Source organism: Parasteatoda tepidariorum, chromosome 5 (genome assembly GCF_982258835.1).
Source record: "Parasteatoda tepidariorum strain Cologne lab strain chromosome 5, Ptep-v5.0, whole genome shotgun sequence".
NCBI lineage: Eukaryota > Metazoa > Arthropoda > Arachnida > Araneae > Theridiidae > Parasteatoda > Parasteatoda tepidariorum.
The window spans coordinates 81989114-82016742 of NC_141759.1; the positions used below are offsets into that span (position 1 = coordinate 81989114).

The 27629-nt window shown below is 32.6% G+C and overlaps 1 protein-coding gene across 6 annotated transcripts in view; it reads right to left on the bottom strand.

The window, feature by feature from the left end:
* Positions 1-1579: 1579 nt before the first annotated feature.
* Eaat1 (Excitatory amino acid transporter 1) overlaps positions 1580-27629 on the bottom strand; it is a 101410-nt gene continuing 75360 nt past the window's right edge. For 4 of the 6 annotated variants that reach the window (XM_087164412.1, XM_087164414.1, XM_087164413.1 and 1 more), the window contains exons 2-10: positions 26631-27036; positions 24637-24814; positions 22115-22157; positions 21421-21484; positions 19041-19224; positions 13789-14022; positions 12228-12422; positions 5182-5316; positions 1580-2901 (exon numbers count right to left, since the gene is read on the bottom strand). In XM_087164412.1, the coding sequence (XP_087020538.1) occupies positions 2769-2901; positions 5182-5316; positions 12228-12422; positions 13789-14022; positions 19041-19224; positions 21421-21484; positions 22115-22157; positions 24637-24814; positions 26631-27036 (1572 nt within the window). In that variant the 3' untranslated portion in view covers positions 1580-2768. The remainder of the gene's footprint in view (positions 2902-5181; positions 5317-12227; positions 12423-13788; positions 14023-19040; positions 19225-21420; positions 21485-22114; positions 22158-24636; positions 24815-26630; positions 27037-27629) is intronic. The other 2 variants (XR_015433806.1, XR_015433807.1) reach the window with 1 other exon arrangement.

Consider the following 27629-nt stretch of genomic DNA (forward strand, 5'->3'; position numbering starts at 1 on the left):
AACTCCGTAGAATGTAATTTTTAACCCAATCCGGAAGACAAGGGAACTCCTGGATCGAGTATTGGGAAAAATTTGCATTCGTGGAGGACTTTTTGATGGAGCTACCCCACATTTGCGTTATATGGAGAGGAAGACCACGAGAACCACCCACGGTTAGCCTGACGGCAAGGGGACTTTAACCCATGCCTACCACTGAGGGTATTTCGCGTCAGCACTGAGATCGGTGCAAGCCGGATGCGGAATTCGTATCGACTGTGATTCGAACCCGGTTCGCCTCATTGGAAGGCGAACGCTCCATCATCTGAGCCATCGCGGCTCTGATAGAATTATTTATCGTTACACAAATATAATTCTATTGAACTGATGAATTAAATAAACAAATATACCTATTTTATTAGTTATGTATGCCAGGTATTTATAACATATATTTTTCTTAAAATATCAATAACCACGATAAGTATGAGTTCCGGACATTTCAGTAGCAGAAGTGTTTCTAATTTCCGTAGTGAGAAAGATATCGTAAAATATACAGGAGAATCTACGACCCCTGCTTACGGACATTATAACGTGAGGTCGTGACAACATGAAATTAGTGTAAATATTTACTTATAATTCATAAATACTGGGTTTCAGTACTGATGTAAAATATCATCAGTGGTAGACGGATCATGGGATAGAGTCCCCTTGCCGTCAAACTAACCGTGGGAGGGTTTCGTGATTTAACAGCAGAAAATTTCCATCAAAAAGTCCTCCACGAAGGCAAATTTTTTCAATACTTGATCCAGCTGTTCCGCCTCATTTTTTATAGGGCGTCGTGGCCTCCGTCCCAGCTCACGAATTTTTATGAAATTCTAGAACATTAAAACTTTAAGAAGATTTTTCTAATTTTTTTAGAGCTTTCGCCTTCCACTGAGAACCGGGTTCGAATCCCAGCGATGGCTGGTCAATATGAATTCCGCACCCGGCTCGCACCGACTACAGTGCTAACGTAAAATATTCTCAGTGGTAGACAGATTATGGGTTAGAGTCCCCTAACCGTGGGAGGTTTTCTTTGTTTTCCTCTCCATGTAACGTAAATGCGGGGTTAGTTCCATCAAAAAATCCTCCACGAAGGCAAATTTCTCTCAATACTTGATCCAGGAGTTCGCTTATTTTCTGTATTGGGTTCAAAATTACAAGGCTGCGAAGTTGAACATTAATAGTCGTAAACCCCAAAAATTAGGTCGTCTGTTCAACAACTGTTATAAAATAATTAATTGAATTTGTGATTGATTAAAGGTAAAATAAGTTTGGCAAATTAGCCACGCCCACATTCTTTAAACGGCCGCTTTTTTTTATTACCCTAATACTGATTTTACACGAACGCTTTCATGAAACAAGTTTCCTGTAGGGCTAATAAGGATTAACCCATATATTAAAGCTTGCCAAATTGTACGGCTAAACATTTTAGTCAGCACACGTAAAACAAAATCAATTAATGAATACGCTTCAATTGAATACCCCCAACAACTCCATCCTATGAGGAATTGAAAAGTAAATAAGAATCGTGATTAAATTCAAGTAATGAGGAATAAAAAGATGTGAAATATACAATTTTATTTTTTTTATATAAACAAATACAAATGGGTGCAAAATAATTATTTACATAGTTAAAACAGAACAAAATTGTTAAATGAGTGTTCACCGAACTCCAACTAACACAGCTCTAAGTGAAGATCTGGGGCGCCGATGCATGGTAACTCTTTGTTTCCAGAATAAATAAAAAATAATTTTAGGCTTTTCTTTTGCTTATCTGTTGCATCTGGCATCCCTGAAATTGATTTAGTTTAGGAACAAAATCAGAAGTTCCAATAAATAATTAATTAAAAAACGCAGCAGCAGATAATTTTTTGAAAGCTGCTGCTGTAACACAGCAGTAAGTTAGAGAAAACCCCTGCTGAAACACAGATGTAGTAGTGGAAAAATTGTTTATAAATAACAGAAGTACTTTATGGAAAACTGCTACTGAAACACAGATGTAGTTTTTGGAGTTATAAGTTTGAAGTAGTCTATGAAAAACTGCTTCTGGGACACAGTTTTTTTTTTTATAAAATTGCTTCTGAAACATCGAAGTAGTTTTTGGGAAACTGCTTCTGAAACATGGTAGTTTAGGAAAAACTGCTACTGAAACAAGGAAGTAGTTTTAGAAAAACTGCTTCTGAAACAAGGAAGTAGTTTTAGAAGAACTGCTTCTGAAACAAGGAAGTAGATTTAAGAAAACTGCTTCTGAAACATAGAAGTAATTTTAATAAAACTGCTTCTGAAACATGGAAGTAGTTTTAGAAAAACTGCTTCTGAAACATGGAAGTAGTTTTAGAAAAACTGCTTCTGAAGCATGGAAGTAGTTTCAGGAAAACTGCTTCTGAAAGACGGAAGTAGTTTTAGGAAAACTGCCTCTGAAACATGGTAGTTTTTGGAAAACTACTACTAAACACAGAAGTTGGAAAACTGCTACTAAACACAGAAGTTTTTGGAAAACTGCTACTGAAAAATGGTAATTTTTGTAAAATTGCTGTAAGAGACACAGAAGCAATATTTACGAAACTTCTTTAGCACCAACAGTTCCTTTTTTCACCTTCACCTCAACTTAACGTTCATAAACTAACTTAATACTTTATGCACTGTATACAATTTACAAAACATTAAACGTGTTTTCCTTTTATTGTGCATGAAATGCGACGTGTTTTCATCTTCCTCAGGAATTACATGTTCATGGTTTGCTTTCATACTCAAAGAGTGGTCATTTCTACACTTTGTTCATCCATGTTAGACAGTTCATTCAAATCATCTTTGCTATGGTGAGCCACGATGCCAGCTCCATAGGCATCACCAAGAACGTTGATTGTGGTACGAAATCTATCCCTGAAAAGTAAAGGACGTAACATTAATATTTCATAATAATTTATCATCCAATAAAAATGATTTTAAAAATCTCTCAGTTTTGTGTTTGTTTCATCCTTTGAATGAATTATTTTTGATGTAGCAAGACATTAGTGTACCCCGGAACACAGTCTTTCAGACGTTCTTTTAACATCTTATCTAATTATTGACGGAGGCAACGAAAACTGGTCCATCGGTGGTCATTCATCAAAATTTCTTCAGTGGCAGACGGATCATAGGTTAGAGTCCCTTTGCCGTCAGGCTAACCGTGGGAGGTTTTCGTGGTTTTTATTTTAAAATATAGTAAATTGTTACTCGATATCAACTAAAAAGTGAATTCTACAATAAAGTTTGACACAATAATAATTGTGGAAGAGGTAAATAACAGTCTTTGATCAGCCGACCCAATTTTTTGGGTTTATGACGATTAATGTTTATCTCCTTAGCCTCGTAATTTTTACACCAATCCAGAAGACAAGGGAACTTCTGGACCACGTATTGGGAGAAATTTAGCCTTCGTGGAGGATTTTTTGATGAAACTAACCCCCATTTGCGTTACATGGAGGGGAAAACCACGGTTAGTTTGACGGCAAGGGGACTTTAATCCATGATCCATCTACCACTGAGGGTATTTTACGCCAGCACTGTGGTCAGTTCAAGCCGGGTGTGGAATTCGAGTCGGAAGGTGAACGCTCTAGCCCCTGAATTACAATGATCAATGAAATGATATTGAGAGAATTATTTATTGTTACAAAGATTTAATTTTATTAAACTGATTAATTAAAAAAACAAACAAATATACCTATTTTATAAGTTATGTATGCCAGGTATGTATAACATATATTTTTCATAAAATATCAATAAAAAAACATCAGTACAGAAGAACATAAGAACATATGCAATTAGAAATCATAGCGAAATTTTTTTTGTTAAACTTTTGCATTTGTTATCGCTGTTTTGCACAACAAGAAGATAAAAATGAATAGGACTTTAAAGGTAAGATCTTACCCGTCTTATTCTAGCTTTTTGCATTAAATTGTTACGAAAAGCGGCCTTGAAAAAAATTATATAATATATAATATTAAACAAGTAGCTATTTTTTACCATTAGCCATTCGAAAAGTCATGGTTCTAGATATTGATCTAATTATGGTGTTTGATAATTTTTGGATTTTCCGTACCGAATAAAATCATAATACCAAAACAATTGTCTTAACATAATATATGTAATTAACAAAAGAAACACGCCCATAAATGCAGCGCTTGGCAATAACAGCTTAATAATTTCCGCAATATGGTAAATTCACAAATGTTTCTCGTTTTGGTTTTAGAGCAGTACTTACCATGTCCTATTAGAAATAAAATAGTGGTGGTTTCGCTTTTTTTTTTTAATGGGATTTAACAACTCGGCATTTCAACAACTTAATTAATAATAGTTAGTTACACAATTGCGAGTGTTATAATTTCTAAAATGAAGTGAAGTTTAAAAATTTAAAGCTCTATTAGCTTTTAATTACATTTAAACTTAAAAGTAAATTGGCTACCTCATTTTTTAATTCTCATACTGCGTCGAGCCTACTATTCCACCAACTACCATGGAATTATAAAACATTGAAATTTTCAGAATAAATTATTATTGTTAATTCTTTTTCGAGAGTTCGCCTTACAATGAGGTGAATCGGGTTTAAATCCCAATGATGACTGGTTGATACGAATTCCGCACTCGGCTCGCACCGACCACAGTGCTGACGTAAAATGTCATCAATCGTAGACGGATCATGGGTTAGAATCCCCTTGCCGTCAGGCTAACCGTGAGAGGTTTCGTGGTTTTTTCTCTCCATGTAACGCAAATGCGGGTTGGTTCCATCAAAAAGTCCTCCACGAAGGCAAAATTTCTCCCAATACTTGATTCTGGAGTTCCATTGTCTTTTGGATTGGGTTCAGAAGTACAAAGCTACGGAGTTAAACTATAGTAGTCATAAACCGAAAATTGGCTCTGCTGTTCAACGATGGTTGTAAAATAAAAATAGAACTTATGAAAAGATCAGAATAGGATTCAATAAGACAACTACACAAATTTAATTTATTTAAGTGGTCAACATGTGAACTAGAAAAATTTTCAAGTTCAAGGTTTTCATCCCTCTCATTAATTAAAATAAATTTGTTTCTGGATAAAAAAAAGATCTACTTGTGAACAGATGGTCAGCATACAACAAGGTTGGTCAATTTTGACAGGTACTCATAAATACACATTTATACTTACAAAATCCAATCTACGACTAGAATCAAAGTGACATCTTCAGCGGGTAATCCAACTACATTAAGTACCATAACCATGGTAACCAGTCCTGCTTGAGGGATGCCGGCAGCACCTATACTTGCCGCTGTTGCAGTAATACTGGAATTGATAAAACGAAAAAAATTAATTGGAATTAGATAAAAGGAAGAATTGTTGGCTAGAATTGATAAAAGGAAGAATTGTTGGAAGGAAAGAAAGGTCTATATCACCCCCCCCCCCCAATATTTTTCCTATTTTATAGTTCAGAAACTGGCAATTTTTAGTTTATAATGCATCGTCAATTAATTATCTTAAAAATGGCTGGATCCACCAGCTTCTTTTTTCCTGAGAAGAATTATTGTGAATATCGTTAAACATAAAATATTATAAGAATTAAACTAGTTATAAACATTTTCATTTGTGAATGAAATTGTTTCTATATAAAACTTAATTATTTGTTTATATATAAAAAAAACATATATAAAACACGGTATGTCTACCGTGTAGGCAAGGCCGTAGCCAGGATATTTTTTCGAGGGGGGATATGGTAAGAAGCAAGGACAGTTATAGACATGCAAAGTAGGGGGAAAACATTGTAACAAATATTGTTTATTCTGTTTGCAAAAGTTAAACTAGTAATTAAAAAGTATTACATAATAATTATTTTTCAATTAATATTACATAATAATTTTAATCAATTTGAAACGAAGTTTACAAAGACATGCTACGAGGATTTGAAAAAAAATTTTCGATTACTTTTTAGGACAAACCGGAATATCCCGAAATATGCTTAATAAAGTTGGCCCTGTTAGCCTTTCTTCTTTAGTAGCATCTCTTGTTGCTGTTTTTACGCGTTTAAGAGTAGAAAAAGTTCTTTCTGCAATTGCTGTGGTGATTGGCAACGTAGCCAATATTGATAACAAGCAATAAATGTTTGGGAAAAAGATACTGTCACATTCTTCCATGGCTGAAAGTGCCGTATCTGGTCTACTAAGGGGTTCAAGCAGGTTCCACTTTGATGCCCATACTTCCATTTCTTCCATGAGGTTTTCTATGTCAATGAAATCTGCGTAGATTCGGAAATTGCATAAATTAATATGCTGAAAAACAATTGATTTCGGGGGAGTAGTCTAACCGAAGGAAAGATGAGTCACAAGGTCAAGTGAAGATGATGCACTAGCGAAGGTGGTGTACTGGGAAAAGATTTGATTCGACAGTTTTTGTTTTTCTTTTTACTGAGAGGCTCCAAGAAAGACTAAAAAGTTTGAATTAATGAAGTTAAAATTTGTCCCGACAGTCCCCCCCTGGCTACGGGCTTGCGTGTAGGCATACCCTCAAAAAAACTACGGAACTTTCGTAAATTCAGAAAACATGCTTTCTAATGATAACTGATGCATTCTATTAATGCTTAAATAAAAATAAACACTTTGGTTACCAGAACATATAAATTATTTAAACTGATATATAGAATGTCAGATTTTAAATATTCATGTTGATCAATCAATTAATTTTCAAAATGTTTGTAATTTTCACTACCACTGAAAAACAGATTTCGTTCAAACCTCAAATGTTGGAAAGTACGAGTAGTGTGTTTGTTATAATATTAAAATTTTTATGTTCTCGTCGAGCTAGTCGTTAGACTTTAATTTAAAAAAAAGCTATTTTAAAAGATCTTAATAAAATAAACTCTTAAAAATCTATAAAAATAACCGAAGAAACTAATTTAAAACAAATTAGAAAACTCATTAAAAACATCTAAAAATCAATAAAAATTTATTTTAAAAGAAAACTATTTTTCGAGAATTATTTTTTAAAAAAAAAAAAGACACTACTTGAATATTCTCTATAAACAAGTGACCGTAGCCATTGACCTTAGAAACAAATTTCGTTTACATTAATGTTAATGACCATTTTAGGCTCTAGAATTAAGATAAAATCTCGCACATACAAGTTACTCGACAGGTGGCCCAGTTAAACCGGAATTAACAATTTTCACCAGATGATAATTACTTACCATTCGGTAATAAAATAGAAAAATCAATTAAGCCTTAAACATAAAAATAATAACAAAACAAAAAAAGTACTGTTACGCGTTCCAGTAAAATTAATCCGTAGACAAAGCAGAGACAGGTAAATCAAAGTGACAAGTGACATGACGTTAGAATTATTTCGTAATGCGACCTTCACATTTCAGATTAGTGCTTGTCTAATCCACTCCATTTTATTTACCGCTGTTTCAATAAAACCTGCTAATTGATAACAGAAGTTCAACTTTTTATGTCATTAATAGCACAACTGTATAAATATATGTATTTCCTCAAAATGTTTTGCATGCGAGAAACGAATAAAAAACTATATTAAAATTGCCGTGAGTTTTAATCTTGAGAAGAATTGATTTTAATAGCTGAAATAATAATTGATGAATAAAATAGATTTTGTCTAAAAAACATATTTTTTTACTTCATCAAAAAATACAAGTTTAGAGGAATTTTCAAATAGTCAATAAGCAATATTTTCATGGTGACTAATTATTCTGCTATTTCTTTGGATGCATTTTTCTGTAACAAACAACTGAAATTTAGAAAAGTAAAGGAACCGGTTTAAAGGAAATATAATGGAATGGGCCTTCATTATAATCGTAGAATTCAAATTTTCCAAATTTACCTTTTTAGTCTACGTTATCATAAGCTCATTCAATTTCATTTTACGCATTAGCAAATAAGTAAATAATATATAAGAGGAAAAGAAGTAATAGAAATAATATATAAGAGGAAAAATGCCAAAATGTATAAAAAAAAATCTGCACAATGCTTCAAGAAACATGTTTAATTAAACCAAGAGAAGAATTTAATTTACGGAACAATTTTATATTCCAGACAAGTCTCGGCGTCGTCTGCATTCATTCTGCAGGACTGTTGATTTTATTGTTTTGTTGGAAAAAATGAGAAAGACAAAAAAGAACATAAAATTAAAAAAAATTTGCTTAGCAAATATTTTTTAATACTTATTTTCATAATTCATTTTCAAAAATATTTTGATAATAATTTTCCCTAATAAATATGATCAATTTATTGAATTTTACTAACATGAAAGATTCATATTTGGGTAGACGGAGCGTTGGATATTCAATATTAAAGAAAAATTTGTTTTAAATCTAATATATTACTAATTTAATATCATTTGCTTGCTTTTTAAAATTGTTATAATAATTAAAAGAAGTAAAAAAATAAAAAATATTGTGAACATCGAAAGGCGATCACTGGTTACCATATATGGCAACGTTACTTTTAAAAAGTAACGAGTAAAAGTACAAGTATTTTTAAAAAAAGTAACGAGTAAAAAGTAAAAAGTTCTTATTTTAAAAAGTAACGAGTAAAAAGTACAAATAAAAGTACAAATACTAAACAAAAAAAGTAACGATTTAAAAGTACATTTCTAGGAAATCGAAAATTCAAAGTAACCTAAAATTTTTATTGAATAATATTCTTATGTTCTTTAATGTTTTTGCAAAATTGTTGTTATTTATTTAATTATTTTTAATTTTGAAAGTTATGGATATTAATTTATTTTTAAATTCGGAAGAATATTATAATATAATTTTATAATATAATCGTATAATATAATTTTAAAATCAAATATAATTTTAATATCAAACTTTTTATGGATTTGCACGAAAAAGAAATTTTATCTATTGATTTTAATTTTTAGTTTATTATTTTTATTTATTTAAATTACCATTGATTTAAAATTTTTTTACTCTTTAGAAACGCGTTTTAAAAACATAAAGCAAACACAGGGTTTTAGATAGCTTTGTGATCTTTGAGCTAGTAAAAAATAATTGAATGTGCAGTATAAGTTGAAACAGAAGGTATTTATTCACAGCTTTTTTCTTTTTTTTTTCTTTTAAGAAAGCCGAGTTTTAGAGACCGAGTTTTACCGAGTTTTAGAAAAAAGAAAAAAGTAACGATTTCATTCGATATTTCCGTTACAAATACTTTTAATTTTTTCCCTAAAAAAGTAACGAAAGTACAAGTAAAAGTACTAAATTTAAAAAGTAACGAAGTACAAGTAAAAGTACGTACTTTTTACTTGTACCGGCGGTACAAGTAACGAAAGTAAAAGTACTGCCATATATGCTGGTTACCCATTGGCAAAATAATTGTTGTCTAATTTTTTTTCTTCTTTCCAGTTTGAACTGTAGGTTAGAAGTTTTGATTTTTAATTAAAGCAATAAAAACAAAAATATCGTTCAAATGATGAAATTTTCTTTTATTCACAACTCAAGAAGTATTTATGGGATCTCTATGGTCCCATATCTCAAAAATAAACACACCAATTTAATGCATAACAAAATTAAAAGTGAAAAAAAGAATTGTAAAAAAATTATCGAACAGAAACTGTCGTCTTAGCAACACATAAAATGACAACGCATGCGCACTGTTTACTATTACTCTTGTACACAGTTGAAAAGTGTGATGACATCCAAATAAGGTGAGCCCGCCATCGAACCTAAAACAGCACCCATTTTGCCAATTGGGTTAAAAAAGAAAAAAATAACGATATTTTTTTTAATGTTAAAAAATTATATTTAAGAGCACACTATAAAAATAGTTAACCGTTAAATCAACTCAGAGAAAAGGTAAATGATCTACTAAATCTCTTTTAGAAACCTTTACTTTCCTAAATTTTATAACTGCAATTTTTAACAATTCTAAAATTGGAGCAAATTTTCCAAATTTGCTCCATTGGAATGTTAAAAACATTGGAATGTTCCTAAATAAAAAGTTGATAATGCTTAAGATGCATAAAAGCATTATATTTAACATTAATGAGAAATAAATATCAATGATATACTCATTTCTGAATAATTTAAAAGGTATTAATTTCGTGTAAATTTTGAAAATTAATATTAATACGACGTCATTAATCAAATTAATACGGCAACATTTAAAAAAAAATTATAAATGATTCTTTTAAAGTCTATTGTTCAAATTATTCATCCAGTATCCTTTAAAAAAAAAATCAAACTGGAAGTTTGCAATTCTTTTATGACGTCATTGCAGCTCAGATTAGTGTAAATTAGGGGCTCTAGTGTAAATCAATGCATTCGCATCACCAAAAAGGAAGTTATAACCGCCTCTTATTGTACTGCCACCTGTCGATAACAGAGAGAACCTCCATCAGAAATAAGGTGAATTGCGCATCATTTAGTCTGTTTATTTAAACAACATTATTATTCTTTAATCTTATTTTTACATAGCCTTGAAATTTATTCATTTCTTGATTCGCATTTATAAACTTCTAATATTCTCAACAAAAAAAATTATTTTCTTCACTTTTGATTTTCCCCATAAAACGAATTTCTTTCTTCCGTTTTTGAAAGATTTTTTTTTTTACATTTCATAATTTTATAATAAAAAATATATATAATTTTCATTATGAATATTTTGTATTATTAATATTTTTTAATTGTGGCGACATCTAGTGAATAAAAATAAAAGTGAAAGAATCAGATGGCGAAGAATTGTGGTATGCGCAGCGCATCATGGGAAGCGAGATAAATTTTTATACCGGAATTAACCCTTCTTTAGACAAGAAACTTTCTAGCCGTGCTTTTTTTTCTCCTTGCGTAGGGGAAGTAAGTCAAAAAAAAAAAAAAAAAAAAAAAAAGACGGAAAATACCACCTTTTACCCAGCTTTTCGGCGCATGTAAACACAAGCCTGTCAACAGCTACGCTTTTTGCAAAATATTTTATACAGTGGTAGACATTTAAAAACTAAAACTTTCAGAAGTTTTGATAATTTTGCCAACATTTTAAAAGCCTCAGCACGATATAGCTAGAACAAAGTGGCGTTGCATACGAACTTTTAAATCATTTATATGTAGTGGTGTGGAAAATAAGTTCAAACGAACAAAAAATAATACGTTAAATAAAGCATAAGCATAGGTACCACTAGAATAAATTTTAACAAAAAACGTAGAAAGTTGGCAGTTGAACAGTAGTTCCTTTCTTTTTGCTACCTTTACTAAAATGATTAATTGTAATTACCAGAAGACGTTTGATTAACCTGTTTGAATAATCAACATAACATTGCGACTAGTGGTCTCTCAAAGTTTGTATAGTAGTTAACTTATCAAAGCAGCGAAAATTCACCTGTTACAGCAACCGCTTAACTGCTATAAATTTTCCGTCCGGAATGCTTCGTGTAATTTTTTTATAACATGAAATATATAAATTTATAATAAAAATTTGGATGCCATTATCATAAATTTAATGGACCACTAGACTCCTTGACATGTTTTTTTAATTTTTTTAAAAAAAATTTTGTAATTTTTTTTTTATTTAAATGAATTACGAGTATAAAATAATAACGTCGTAAGCAAACATAAAAAGTATCTGTAAACTTATCTTCTTAACACCAAATTGCCCAATGAAGTAATTTTGAGTGCTTTTTAATTCCAATTAGAAAAACAATGATGTATATAATGACGCAATTTCTTAGAATTTTGTGACTTTTTGTTCAAGATACAATTTTTTTTATTGTTAATATTTACTAATAACTTGTTATATAACTGTAAATAATATAAAAAATATTAAAAATTAATTTTAAACAAATTTCTTTACACATTAGTTATTCTTTCACAATCCAGCCATTTTGACTGCTTTTGGGCAATATAGGTACATACTAAGTTTCAGTCTTTTCTAGTGTTAAAATTATTATCACTACGTAGTATAAATTTAATTATAAGTCAATGTATTATTTTAAATGTCAGGACAGTCACCAGACTCGAACCTGAGGCCTTTCCTACCATCCAATGATCTCGCCCTCTTCTTCTTAAGAAAAACCATAGAAATCTTTATTAATTTAATTTTTTTTAAAAAATATTGAAAAGATTGACAAGAGTTAGGATATTACTTTTTAATCTCTGGATCACCTCTTAATTAACCTTAAATAGTCTAATGACAGTCACTTTTACTGTTACCCAAGTCAGTGATTAGCAATAAATAGACAAATGGTATTATCTTTACCTAATTGCAATGATATTGCCTGCGCTAAGAGTAACTCCTCTAATTTGAGCTATAAATATAGCGGCCACGGCTTCGTATAGAGCTGTGCCATCCATGTTAATCGTGGCTCCAATTGGCAGGCAAAATCTGGATACCCGCTGGTCAATATTGTTTTTTTCTTCCAAGCACTGAATTGTAATTGGTAATGTAGCAGAACTGAAAAAGAAATTATTCTGAGTTCAAAAAAATTACATTTTAAATCGCAAATTTATTTGCAGAGTGGAAAAAAACGTTACGTTTGCGTAAAAACTTTGAAGAGTAATTTAGATTGTTTATTTTTAGCTATTGGTTAAGTTTACCTGGAATCTGTTAAAAATACTATAGCTATTCTGAGATTCGGAGCTATAAAAAGGGAAAAACAAAACTTGCGGCAGGGAAAACGATTAGATTTTTCCCCATAGAAAGGAAAAAACGAACAAGAACAGTTTTTTATTAGTTCCAGCTTGGTAGAGGACTGCCTTGGTTGCACTCGCATGTAAATGTCGCATTCGTGATGTTTACTTTTGTACTTACGTATTTATTTTTGTATTATTAAATTTGTTGTGTTACTAAAAAGGTATCTTCAATTATAAACACATCAAAATCCTTATTCCACTGCTTTTCAATTTTTTTTTCTATTATTCCACGCTTTAGCGGTACGAATCCCTCAGTACTAATCATTTTTCTTTTTTAACAAATGATCTGTTTTAAAAAATTTACTTGGATGCTGTTCCAAATATTATCGCCATTTCTTAAAGTTCACTATTTCTTTCAAACCGCAAGGCGATACGAATCCAGCTAATACGAATCGTTTTTCAAAATAAATCTCGTCTTAAAAAATTTACTTGAATGATGTTCCAAATATTATCACCATTTCTTAAAGTTCACGATACTTTTCAAGCCGTAGCGATACGAATCCAGCAATTATGAATCATTTTTCAAAACAAATCCTTAGTTTAGAAAAATTTACCTGTAAGCTGTTCCAAATATTATCGCCATTTCTTAAAGTTCACTATTTTTTTCAAACCGCAAAGCGATACGAATCCAGCTAATACGAATCGTTTTTCAAAATAAATCTCGTCTTAAAAAATTTACTTGAATGATGTTCCAAATATTATCACCATTTCTTAAAGTTCACGATACTTTTCAAGCCGTAGCGATACGAATCCAGCAATTATGAATCATTTTTCAAAACAAATCCTTAGTTTAAAAAAATTTACTTGGATGCTGTTCCAAATATTATCACCATTTCTTAAAGTTCACTATACTTTTCAAGCCGTAGCGATACGAATCCAGCAATTATGAATCATTTTTCAAAACAAATCCTTAGTTTAAAAAAATTTACTTGGATGCTGTTCCAAATATTATCGTCATTTCACTATTTTTTTTCAAGCCGCATAGTAATACGAATCGTTTTTCAAAACAAATCCTTTGTGTTAAAAAAATTACCTGGATGCTGTTCCAAATATTATCGTCATTTCACTGTTATTTTCAAGCCGCAAGCGATACGAATAAAACAAATTCTTAGAGTCAAAAGATTTACCTGGATGCTGTTCCAAATGCTGTCGCCATTGCTTGGCTCATTCTGACCAAAAAGGAGTAGGGATTTTTTCTGACGAATACAAAATAAAGTAATGGAAGTACAATGAATCCATGTATAAAAATTCCCGCCAATACTGTCGCTGTGTAAAGACCCACACGTCCAGCAATCACTCCGATATCGTCCATTTCTAAAATCTTGCTGGCCACTAGGAATAGAACACCAACAGGGGATAGCCTATAACAGATAAAATTGATTTACATGTGCTTAAAAACTAGCTTTTAATGCGACTCTAGTGTGCCAATTAGAAATTTGCATAATCAAGATTATATTTGTTCAAAATAAATGGATTAAAAAAAAAAAAGAGAGGTGATATTCCTCTTAGATGAAAGTTAAACCTGGTGGAATGTACAGTGCGCAAATAAATAAACTGACCACACTGAATAACTTTTGATCTAATGATCGGATCTGCAAGTTCTAGGACTTAATCTTAAGGATTTGAAGGGAAGATCTAAAACGGTCTAATTAATTAATGCAGGCGATATTTTAAGTTACGAAATCAAACACGAAAACGTACTTCTTCTGAATAAGCATACCGTTTTTTCAACGAATTTCTGACCCCCAAAATGTAGAGGGTAGCCGCAATCTGGGAAATATGGTCCCCATAGTTTGATCAAGAGAGCGATCTAACGTTTAGACCTGGGAAATCAAATCTTTTAAAATCCTTTTTCTCAGGAACTATTCGACCAACTTCGTTCAAATTTTGTATTTTGCCATATAACATTACATACTTTAAAATGATTTAAAAAACTGTATACCTTATAAATTAAAATATTTTCGACCATTATAAAATAAAAATAAAAAAAATACTCATTAAAACTTGTTTTTTGCATGGACATATCTTTGGACAAACGAATATTATAGTTGACGTGGGTGAAGTAAGCAAACAGTATTAATAAGGGGTCCAAACGTTGGGCCGCTCTCTTGACAAAACTATGATTCCCAGATTGTGGCTACCTTATATATTTTGGGGGGCATAAATCCGAATCCATGAAAGAAAAAGTAGGTTTGTTCAGGAAAAAAAAGATCTTTTGTGTCCGATGTCGTAACTTAAAATATCGTTTGCATTAATTAATTAGTATGTTTGAGATCACCCCTAGAGCTGTTATGATTGAGTCCTGGAACATGAAGATCTAACAATTAGATCAAAAGTTATTCAGGGTGGTCTGTTTTTTGCGCACTGTACGCATGTATACATATTGTAATCCTGAGACTATCTGAACATGTTAGGTAATTTCTTCGATGCCATTTTTTTTTTTTTGCTGAATCGAATGCTATAAAACAGAAAACAATAATCAATATTTAAGAAAAGTTTTTAAAAAATACAAACTTTTATCTGCACTTGCTTACGCATCTTACACAGCTAAACAGTTAAGTGAGACATTATTTCCTACGTACTTTTTCTCGATTAATCGAATGAGATCCAACACGAATAAAAAAGAAAAGCGAATATTTTGAAAGTTTAAATGACTTTTTTTATTTAAAAAGTACTACATCTGAATTGGGTTTATGATAAAGAAAACCCTTATAGCTTAAAAACTATTAATCCCATCAGCTCTAATTTTATCCCACTCAATTCAGCATAAAAAATTTAATCGGAAAATGTATCTTGCATGTTGCCAAAGATAGCAAAGCAAAAAGTTAATGGCGAATAGAGTCAAATCTAGTACTTTTTATACATAAAAATGCTTGCAATATCAGATGCTTAAAAAGGTACAAGTAAAAATTTATACTTTGTATATAAAGCCTTGATTACTCATAAACTATTAGTTCGATCACGTCGTGGTTGGTCTTAGTCAATTCAGCGTGAAAAAAATGCATCGGAAATAAATGCCTGTCTAGACGAAACTCAGTTGCCCCCTAATCACCCTTAATAAAAAGGGGACACTTTACACAGGAGAGTTCAGGTAATACACTCTATAACAAAAAATTCGACGCACCAAGAAGCAATCATCCGATTGCTTTGAAATTTCGTATGCATGAATGTTTTGAACAGATCAGGCTGGAATGATGCCGACTGGGGACGTATAGTCTTTAGCGACGAATCCCGCTTCCAACTGTGTCCTGACGATCATCGAAGACGGGTTTGGAGACGCACAGGGCAGAGGGGGGATCCTGCCTTCACTATTGCACGCCACACCGGCCCTCAACAAGGCATTATGGTCTGGGGTGCCATTTCCTTTGACAGCCGGACCCCTTTGGTCGTCATTAGAGGTACACTTACTGCAGAGCGGTACGTCGACGACAACCTAAGACCTGTTTTGCTACCGTTCCTTTTGCAGCTCCCTGGGCTGGTTTTTCAGCAGGACAATGCCAGACCACATACGGCACGTGTTGCTATGAACTGTTTGCAAACTTGTCAAACTCTTCCTTGGCCTGCCAGATCACCAGATATCTCACCCATCGAGCATGTCTGGGATATGATGGGAAGGCGATTGCATCTGGTACGGAATGTTGATGACCTCGTTCGACAATTGGATCGAATTTGGCAGGAAGTACCGCAAGAGACCATCCGGGAGCTTTATCGGTCTATGCCACGCCGTGTGGCAGCTTGTATCCAGGCTAGAGGCGGGTCAACACCTTATTGAACTTGTTACTGTAACTCTGCAATAAATAATTCAATTGTTCCGAAATTTTAATCATTTACTATTCTGTACATTGTCTTCCTATCCACCAATTTTCGTTTCAATCGGACGACTCCTTCTTGGCGCGTCGATTTTTTTGTTATAGAGTGTATTAGCGTAACAAAACTTTTTGTCAAAAAATATTTAATAGTTATAAAGTTTTCCGAAAAACCCTTTATTCGCTATAATTAATGAAATGATTCATGCACTTAAAAATGAATACAAATAAAGACTAAATTTTATCAGGGCAACTAAGACTTCGACTTAAGGGGTATTGTGTGAAAGTTGCATAAGATTAAGAATGCCTGTTGTGTGTAAGTGTTTTTTTTTTTGTTTGTTATTGCTGGCAATGAACAAAAACACATACAGTGAAACCTGCAGTAAAGACCACCTCTATGTAACGACTATTTTTTAGGAGGCATGGATTTTTTTCCATAGACTTCGCGTTGCGGAAAACCTTTAGAAAAGACCATTAAAACCTCTCCCAAACCGGGCAAACATCTGCACCAAAAGCGGAAAAGGTCAAATAAGGAAACACGAAAAAATACAAAAACAAAAAATATTAACAAAACAAATCAGTGGATTAAAATTTGTTTAATATTAATTATTTGTGTGAGGCTCTTGTTTAGAAAGCTCTTTTTCACGATGCAGCCTCATGTTGCAGTCAGAGTAAACTAAATACGATGCTATCCATGCTAAAACTAAACTAAAAACTTAGCGGCGCGACAGCCCATAGTGGGCCAAGGCCTACAGTGCCCATCTCAGTTTTCTTGACCTTGGGCTCTGGGGTGCAGGAGCAGATGTTCCGGTCAGGTGGTCAGCCGAACGCGGAACCCCCAGTGTTTAGTTCCCAAGCATGCTTGGTACTCAATTATCGACCCACTGAAGGGATAAAAGGCTGAATCAACCTTGCCCGGCCCGAGGATCGAACCAGGGACATATGGTACGACAGCGCGAAACGCTACCGCTCAGCCACCGGGCGTCATGCTGCTATCCATCTCTTATTTTTAGAGTCGAAAGTTAAGTTAGAAAAAAAGGTACTCCTGGATCAAGTTTTTGTAAAAATGGGCCTCAGTGGAGGATTTTTTTGATGGAACTTACTCGCATTTGCGTTACATGGAGAGGAAAACCGCGAGAACCTCCTACCGTTAGCTTGATGGCAAAAGGACTAACCCATGATCCGTCTACTATTGAGGATATTTCACGTCAGCACTGTGGTCGGTGCAAGCCGGATGCGGAATTCGTTTCGACCAGTCATCGCTGGGATTCGAACCCGGGTCACCTCTTTAGATGGCGAAAGTTCTATCCCCAGAGTAATTTAATTTGTTTAAATTTGTAACGTAATTTTGTTTTTACACATTATTATATAAGTAGGGGAGAGTGGGGTCAATTGTAACATTTTTTACTTAACTATTTTTAACTAACAAAAAATCCGATATATTATTAGTATTAATTGACAGACGAGTAAAGTAGACTATCCTCTACTAGAAAAAAAAAATAAATACCTTATTTTAAATGTTATTATATTAGTTATTAACAATTTTTGACAGTCGTACACTTGTTACAATTGTCCCCACTTTCGGGGTCAATTGTAACAGTTCATAAATTCAACTAAAACATAGTTAATTATACATATTATCATAGTTGTGATATACTTTTTTATTGATCAAAATAGTAGTGATATTTTAGGAGTAAAAATAATAATGAGCAGAGACCTAAAGGGTTAAGCTTTTAACTTTAAGGGGTTAAAAATTTTAATTTATGCTGTGAAAGGTGACTGGAAAGGTGATATAGGAAACTGTTGGTGGTTCTTATGGAGTTAAGTAATGATTTGTAAACATAAGATTATTCATTTTCAGATGTTACAATCGTCCCTTTACTTATTGTTACAATCGTTCCCAAGACGCCATTTCAGCTTCATTTGTTAAAAACAATGCTAGTTAATTAACAAAACTAATCTTTTTTTTTGTTGAAATGTTAATTAAGGTGTCCACTTACATATTCGGTTAATAATTTTTATTTGTTTAAACAAAATTACTTTGTTACAATATAATATTCTAATATCAAAAAAAGTACTTACGTAGCGTGAAAATATCTTTTGTGATGTAACTCTTTCAAAAGTACATAAAAATGGTTGCCAGCAGGGGTGTACATGTAGATTTATTAAATGCTCCTTATGCGCCACCTAGGAACCAAATCTAGAGCCCGATACTCGAAATTTTTGCTCTGTTACAATCATATCCTGTTACAATTGACCCCACTCTCCCCTAGGGATAATTTTTATAGACCCTAAAGTTTATTCATCGATCAGGTTTTCATGACGCCACACAAGTGGCATTTCTGCACCAAGAAAATGACACTGACTAAAATTAAAACAGCTTGCGAAAAATCATGCATCTTCGATAACAATTTTGAAGTCAATGGAGGTAACCCCTAAGAACGACCAACCTCCATTAATGACCATTTTAATGTGGAGCAGAGAGTGGTCGCTCCTGAGAGGTTTCACTGAGAGGTTATCCATTTACCTTTCCTTTTAAAGCTTTTATTTAAGGAATGAAATTGAAAACTTACCAAATAACTATTCGAGTTATTTTCATAATTGCATCACTCAAACAGGTGAAGACGTTCAAAAGTGGTTTTCCTTTTTGCTTCATGTCACCCAGTGTTATACCGAGAACAACAGAAAATACAACCAGGCCAAGAATGTTGGTTCCTCCTCCCATTTTTCCTTGCCATTTCCAAGTTCTATAATCCACTACAAAGTAAAATAAGTATATAATAAAGATTTCAATTTGAAAAAAAAACAAGATTTGCAGTAACTATGGTAACGGAGAGGGTAAAAGTGTGGAGAGTGGGGTAATTGCGTAACCTTGAGAGGCCAAATTCTATATCCAAAAAGAATTTTTTATTTCATAACCGTTGTTGAACAGCCAACCCAATTTTTGGGTTTACGACTACTAATGTTCAACTCTGTAGCCTTGTAATTTTGAACCCAATCCAGAAGACAAAGGAACTCCTGGATCAAGTGTTAGGAGAAATTTACCTTCGTGGAGAACTTTTGGTGGAACTAACCCGCATTTGCGTTACATGGAGAGGAAGACTACGAGGACTTCTCACGGTTGGCCTGATGGCGAGGGGACTCGAACCCAGGATCCGCCTACCACTAAGGATCTTTTACGTCAGCACTGTGGTCGGTGCAAGCCGGATACGGAATTCGTATTGACCAGCCATGACTCGGATTCAAACGCGGTTCACCTCATTGGAAGGCAAATGCTCTATCCCTGAGCCATCACGGCTCAAGGATTTAAATTTGAAAAAAAAAGCAAGTTTTACCGTAACCATGGTAACGGAGAGTAAAAATTTGGAGAGTGTGGTGACCTTGAGATTTCATTATGTTGGCCTTCATACATTATTTGATATAAACTAATTAGGGTTCTATAAGTTTAAATAAATAAAATTATCCATCACTAAAAAGAATAGTAACATTGGGTTAGCAAGAAAGTAATTAGCAGAAGTGAAACTCAATTTATTTTCTATACAAAAAAAAACAACATTTTAATCAGTTTTGAACTTTTGCCACCTTTTGGTAAGTTCATGATTCCGAGCTCCTAGAAATTCGTGTCCTTATTGGCAAAAAGCTCAACCTATCGTGTTTTTAATGTCATCATTATTACTAAAATTTTTACCATTTAAAAATAAAAAAATAAATATTAATTAAATAAATATTGATTTTATAGTACAAGGTTTGGAACTAAAGTAATCTCGCAAGTGAATCGTGTTCCGCCACGTCAGTGCGAGGCCTCACACATCTTCAGCAAGTACAAAATTATTGAAGCCTTGTTGGGAAGTAATGACACATTTCTCATACAGTCGCCACCTTGCACCATCAAATTATCGCTTATTTCGATGTTCACAAAGCTTGTTAAATGTTGGAAATTTCATTAATAACAATGACCTTAAAATAGCCGTTGGTTGAGAGTGTTGCTGCTAGGGACCAGAAGTTTTACCAGCGTGGAATCTTGAAGTAACCAGAAGGAAAACAAAAGATCATCGAACAGAACGGAAGATATTTGTCCTTGTTGTCGTCGGCCATTAAGGCAGTGGAAGCGCGATTGTTCTTGTTTTTCAGTGGCGCCATCTATAGCCAAGAATTCGACTTCTGCCACTTCCATACGTCACACCCGTTTTATTGGTCAGGCCCATTCATTCATCCACAGATTCTAATTTTGACCTCAACCGGAGAACGATCAATCTCCAATTCCGTACTCGCAGAGGTATAAGTTGATATGGGAACATGGAGGATTTTGTGCCCCGACAAATTTAACGTGCACCACTCACCATTTACTACACAAGGAGTCTTTGGTTGGCTGGATTCATGCTCTCATTTTCGCGAACGTGAGTGCAGCAAACTTCCAAGCAGACTATCCCTCCCCAATGGAAGATATTTGACAGATAAAAATTCGTTTTTTATATTTTTAGTTTTTTTTTCGTAGAAAAAATTGAGTTTTATTCCACATTAAAAAATTGAAATTATTTTCTAGTCAGTCCAATAATTTAAATTGTGAGCGTTGTTTAATTTTTGACGATGATCCTAGAACATTCATAATCCAGAACTCAAGACATAATTTTGCTCTTGTGTTTTTGGGGTTCAAACTAATTTTACTTCCATGATAGCTATTAATTTTGAAAATAAAAACAAATTTGAGTAACAATTATTAATAACCATTATTTAAATACCGATAGATTTTTTATTTAAAAAAAATTAAAATACATAATATTTTCCAATTGTGATTGCAAAATAATTCTTATAAAAACTTTTTGGATACAAATGATGAACATAATTAAGATAAAATCGTGAAATATTCTTTAAAAAGATTTCATTTTTGATAACATTACATATGATCAATTTTGAATATAATCAATCTGAAACTTTATAATGAAATTAAAGTACCTGTATCTGATGTTTCGTTGCCAGTTTGATTAAATCCTTCCGGCGTTTTCAGCACAGTAGAAAACTGCAATTGAAAATAAACATTAGATAACTTGTGCGGAAAAAATTAAAAACAAATTTAATGTCTGTTGTATTACAACTAAAACTTATTAACATATTTACAAAAAGGAACAAAAAAATAAAAAACAAATAGATCCTAAAGATGAAAACAAAGGAATGCTTCATTTTTGCTCTTTGAAAAAACAAAATTATATATATATATATATATATATATATAAAGTTAAAAATATCGAGAAAGCAAAGCATGAAAAATAATAAAGATTGGTGAAAAGTGAAGAAAAATTCTTAAAATAAAATATCTTTAAGAAATAGTAAAAAAATATTTAAGAAAATAAATTATATAAATTAAAAAGCCAGAAAGCAGAATAATGAAAAGACATAATGTTTTCTTCAGCTCACACGATTATATCTGCAAATAGAGTGCTTTCTAATATTGTATTAATATAGCCAAAGCAAAATATATCAATACAATAGAGTGAAAAGCACTTAAAAAATGAACTGAAAATAAAAGTAAGTAAAAAGTATTAATTGTTTTATAATAAATTATACATATACATAATAAATTATAGATAAATTATACATATTATACAATATATAATAAATTATACATATATAATGATATACGTAATATTACCTGATCAAAGCAAGCCTCCATAATGTTTGGTGGAAACATGTTCCTAAAAAATAAATTTAAATACCACTAAATTATATTTAATCGAAACTCCCTAAATAAAAATAAGTTTTATGAATTGAAAAAATTACACATCTACCAAACCTGAAAAAAAAGTATAAAAGATTATTATTGTAATACGAAATTTATTATTTTATTTGTAAGAAATAAAAAATTACTAATTCACGCGTGTAATCCTTTTTAAAGTGATTGAAAGAGTTACAGTTAAGAGTGTGATAAAAAATGCAGCTCTGTTAAACAATAAATATAATAATTATTATCATCTTATTGCAATGAATTGGAGTTAAATCCAATGTTTCAATCGGAACTGGTTTTTTCTTCCTATGTATGATTTTGAATCCCCACTTTTTTTTTTTTAGAAATAAAAAAGTACTTTGTTCTTAAATATTTTTGTGAAAATCACCACTTTCGGTAAATTTCATATTTTTATATTCTTTTTTCACCATGTCTCGTATTAGTCGTTTTCGTAACCCTATTGGTCAAACCCCTTTTTCGTTGTTGCAATTTGTTTGTAGCACTCTACCACTTTTCTGTAACTCTCTTTTTATTTTGTGTGAAAAACGCTCATCACAAAGCATAAAACTGCTTTGGGCTATGCTCTTTCACTTCGTTTATTTATAAATATGTTTTCATCGTTAAAAAATTAAAGCACTTGAAAAATACGTATTGATTGAAAATCTAACAAAATGTGTTGAACAAAGAACTTAAGTTTCTTAGAGATAAATTTTATAAAGCCACATGGAAAAATATTTTTTTTAATTTTCAGCATAGTTTCAAAATTTTAATTTCTATTATGTGATAAACTACGTATTTTTTTTTTCGTTCCTAGACTATAAGGAGAGAAATCAGTTTAAACTGCCATTAGTTTAGGTCTTATTTACGAGGTGGGATATAAAATGATATTTTCATTAAAAAAAACAGATATTTAATAATATTTCGCAGAATTATTTACTCTGTATCTTTTATAAAACTGCAAAATTTCTTGCTAGAGGATTATAAAATAAAATGTACACCCTCATTTAAAAGATATTATAATAATATCCAGCATAACTATCTGAGAATTAATTTTCATAAAACTGGATATCTTTTTGAGGGGAGTTAAAAACAAAAATTATTATCCTCATTTAATTTACAATATTACCTAGCATGATTATCTATACTCCCTTAACGATCGGTTGATTTTCAAGAAACCGGTCATAAAAGTGACTATTTTGCCAAATACACGTATTTGATTAGTGCTGACATCTAGTTTAAAATAAACTAACTATCTACAATTACCTTAAAAATATCCTGGTACTGCCACCAGGTGTGTAAAATGAGAAATAAAATGTTTTACGGGCAAAAGAAATGAATTAGTTTTATTCTTATTGGCGCGTTACTACTGAACACTCCAGCCCGTCAATATCACGGGAATGAGAAGGAAGGGGATACTTTCTGTTTTTTCTTTTTAACAGAATTACTATTATATGCAATATACATTCCATTTCTGCTTAGGAAATTCCTTTTAATTAACTTATTTAAAAATTTTAAAAAGTTAGTCGCGTTTTTATTTCATGTATTATTCATTGTGTTGGGTGTACGCAAGAAACTAAATAATATTAATCAGTAAATGGGGTAAACTTGAAGGGTAGAAGTTCACATCCATTTTCGAGTAAGGCCAACACCTCCTAGAAGAGAGAAGGCCTCAGCGTGGATCAATTTAGTAGTACGACGTAACGAACATAAACTGCGCAGTGGGTGAAAAATACGAAAGATGTCATTATGTTTGGACTACAAAGGGATCAAATTTCTTGCTTATGGTAACTCGTGCTGAGACCTTCTCTTTCCTATGAGGTATTGCTAAGGTAGGATATATTTGAAAAAATTTAACAACCATGAAATTACATTTTGTGCCTTGGCGATGTATCGATGTGAAATTATTCACCAGATTTATCCAATCAACTCAATGGTACAAATAGTACAGTCAGTGTTCTACCTAAGCGGCTTTAGATAGGCGGCCCACCCTGCTTGTCTTTTGATGCCTATAACTGCGCCCTCGTTGTCCTTTTGTAAATATAAGCCGTCGTCCCTTAAAAACAGTGTCTATTTATTCAGATTCCATTTTAAAGAAAAATGAATTAACTGTTCACGTAATAATTAAACGCTGGTAAAATAATCTGTGTATATAGGTTTAATTCTAATCACTATTACAAATATTTACTTTGTTTCGATTTTTCTCACCTGGTTAAATTTTTATAAATTTTTCTTTTCCCAGTGCATTAAAATTTTTTTTAGTGATTTTAAATATTTTTATAAAAAGTTTTTACCTTTTTAAAAATTATTTTTTTACCAAACAATATTTTTTTTATGTATTGCTGGTTGAGTCAGAGGAAATTGTCGTAGTTCTCAGGCGACGGGGTCTTTTGGACCTGGTGTAGGTTTTCCTACACCAGGAGGATGAGTCACAAAAACTCTGGTACAGTTACCTGATAAGGTCCATTAGCGTGTCTTCTGTTAACTGAGGTTTAGTGTTTTTCTTCTCACCGGTGTCAGCTCCAATACCACCAACACCAGGCCGAATAGTAACGACTAGAATGATGCCCAAAATTATGGCCATAATGGTGGTTGCTATGTAATAGGCTACTGCTCTAAATCCAATTTTTCCTTAAATAAAAATAATATCATTTTAATTTTATCAAAAGAATAAATACCCCAATCAAAAAAATAATTTTATTAATAAATATTTTTCAATAATTTTTATTAATAATTTTATAATAAAAATATAATATTAAAAATATTTCATCCCCGTCGTTGTAGAGTCGACCCAAGTTTACGGCTACCAATGTTCAACTCCTTGCAATTTTGAACCCGTTCCAGAAGACAAGGGAACTCCTGGATCAAGCATTGGGTTAAAATTGTCTTCGAGGAGGTCAACCTTTTTGTGGGAACTAATAAGTATTTGCGTTACACGGAGAGGGCAACCTCAAAAACCTCCCATGGTTAGCCTGATGGCAAAAGGACTTTAATGACCAACGATCTGTCTACCAATGAGGATATTTTACGTCAGCATAGTGGTCATTGTTCGGGGCGTAATTTGTGTCGATCAGCCATTGCTGAGATTCGAACCCAGGCCACTTCATTGGGTGGCGAGCGTCTTAACTCCTGAGTTACTATGACCCTATTTGTTATTATTGCAACTAGTAGCATTTGATCACACATCACCACACATTGCCTCGTTTTAGAGGTCTCTCTCTCTTAAAATCTATGGTCGTCTAATTTTGACTCCTGTCAGATAACGTGTACAAGACCTGAGCTGGTGCACCTCTTTCCTAACTTCCACGCCAATGAATTTCAACCATGACGGACTTTTACATGCTTCTTGCAGATATATACTTGACTGCTCGGTTCGAACTCAGCGCCTCCAATATCGTTTTATACTGGAGGTCGTTCATAGCTATTAATTGCATAGTAATTTAATGATTCGGTGACGAGATTTGTGTACTTGACAACCTGATCGCCAAACCAGTCAGGGGTCTGTTTAGAAGAAATTTGGGTCCGTTAAGGGACCCTTCACAAAATAATTTATCATTTAATCAGACCCTTCACAAATTTGTTTATCTTCATTATTGTTTTGTTAATCGAATAAACTCTTCCCAGTAAGGGGTGGTGGTGGAAAGAAAGATGTAAACGAACTAAGTTTTGTCTTCGACAGACGCTTCTTCCTTTATTCGTCGGAAACGAATATTCAGCATTCAGCCGTATAGGCTAAATACCAAATATTTGTATGTTGCATCTCTAATTTAGCAGCAGCAATTGCTGTTTATTTTTGAAAATTTAATTTCTTTCAAATTATAATTTTACAGTGTTGAGAATAATCTTGTATCTCTTTACAATTTGAAAACTCCTTGAAAAAGTTTTTTGCAATAACAGCACCCTTTTTGCACAAATTCACAAAAGCAGGACCCTGGTTGAAAGAATGTGACTTAATATATTCACAAATTACGAGTAATTTTTTACCACTTTTACAAAAAACGGATCTTTCGCAAAATGTCTGGACAGACCCCTGCCAGTATAAAGTAGAAACAAACAAAGATAAGTACAAAGATACTCGTTAATGGATTAATTTTAATGGAATCCCAATGAAGAAAATAATTTTTATTCGAAATTTTAACAACTAGTTTCAAGCTATTGAAAAGGTATTTATTTTATATAGTTTGTTTAGAAAGGGATGATTCCGTATCGTGATCTGTCGCGCCAACTACAATCGCCAAGGTTGCACATAGATTTTAAATTTGCAAATTGTTCTAAAAAAAAAACCTGTAGATGTTTGGTGGCTACGAGATATGCCTTTCGAACATGTCCCTTTCTGTTATTTTTTTCCTTTCAGTTTCCCGTAGACCGCTGCCCGGAAGTTGCCAAGACATGGCGATTATTCTGCCACAGATCACGATACGAAAATCTCCCCGTTTAAAGAACATACCTGTCAACCTGGTGTCTAAATTTCCAATTGCAGATATTAAACTTGACGTGATAAGAGGAAGTATCAGGCACTTCAACATATTTAAAAAGAGTTCTCCAGGGAAGTTTACATACATCACTTCCCGTTCCGTCCATGTTTTTACTTTTTTCAACCCGAATCCAAGGGCAATACCGGCCACCACACCCAGCAGTGTGGCCACCGTAATAAGATTTTCACCAAATATTCGAAGGATCGCATTCTTCTTGGGTTTTTTCTCAGACGATGATTTATCGAAAACATTGCTGAAGCTTTTGTCAGAAGGTTCTTCTGTTGTTGACTTTTGTTGGCCATTCACCGGTATTTGAACCGTCGTCGTGGCTGAGCCATTTGATTTCAAGTTGTCTGCGGCAGGAGAATCTGGAGATTCCTAAAAAGAATAAATCGACAATTAATTGACATAATTAGCCACATAAATATTACAGTCCATGGCCAAATTATTAGACGCACTATAATATTCGATATAAAGTCTTAACTATCGGGTGATACTATACAACTTTATTGTTTTTAAGTGACTGAAACCGGTTTGCACTTGTTTACGTTCGTGTATCAATTGGTTAACATTGCAATGCAATACGTTAAAAATAAATACAAATAGGAAGTATATAAAAATCTCCTCAATAACAACCCATTAGATGTATGTTTAAATATAAAAGTATCGCATATAAACTCGTGCAAAACATGTCATTATTAAAACTCTACAATGCGTCTAATAATTTGGTGTAATTATTATAATATGCTAATATAAGGGCAAACTTTTTTGGTCCAGGGCAAAAAGTCCAAAAAAAAAAAAAAAAATTTGGTGGGTGGCAGTAAAAACTTAAAAAAAAAATAATAAAAATAGTGCGTGGAGTCCCTCCGCGCGGAAGAAGTGAAACTTCGTAATGTGGAAATGAAAATAGGAAGGGGTAGAAATTGATTTTTAGTGAAATCATATTGTTTCTTTAAGACAAACTTTATTAA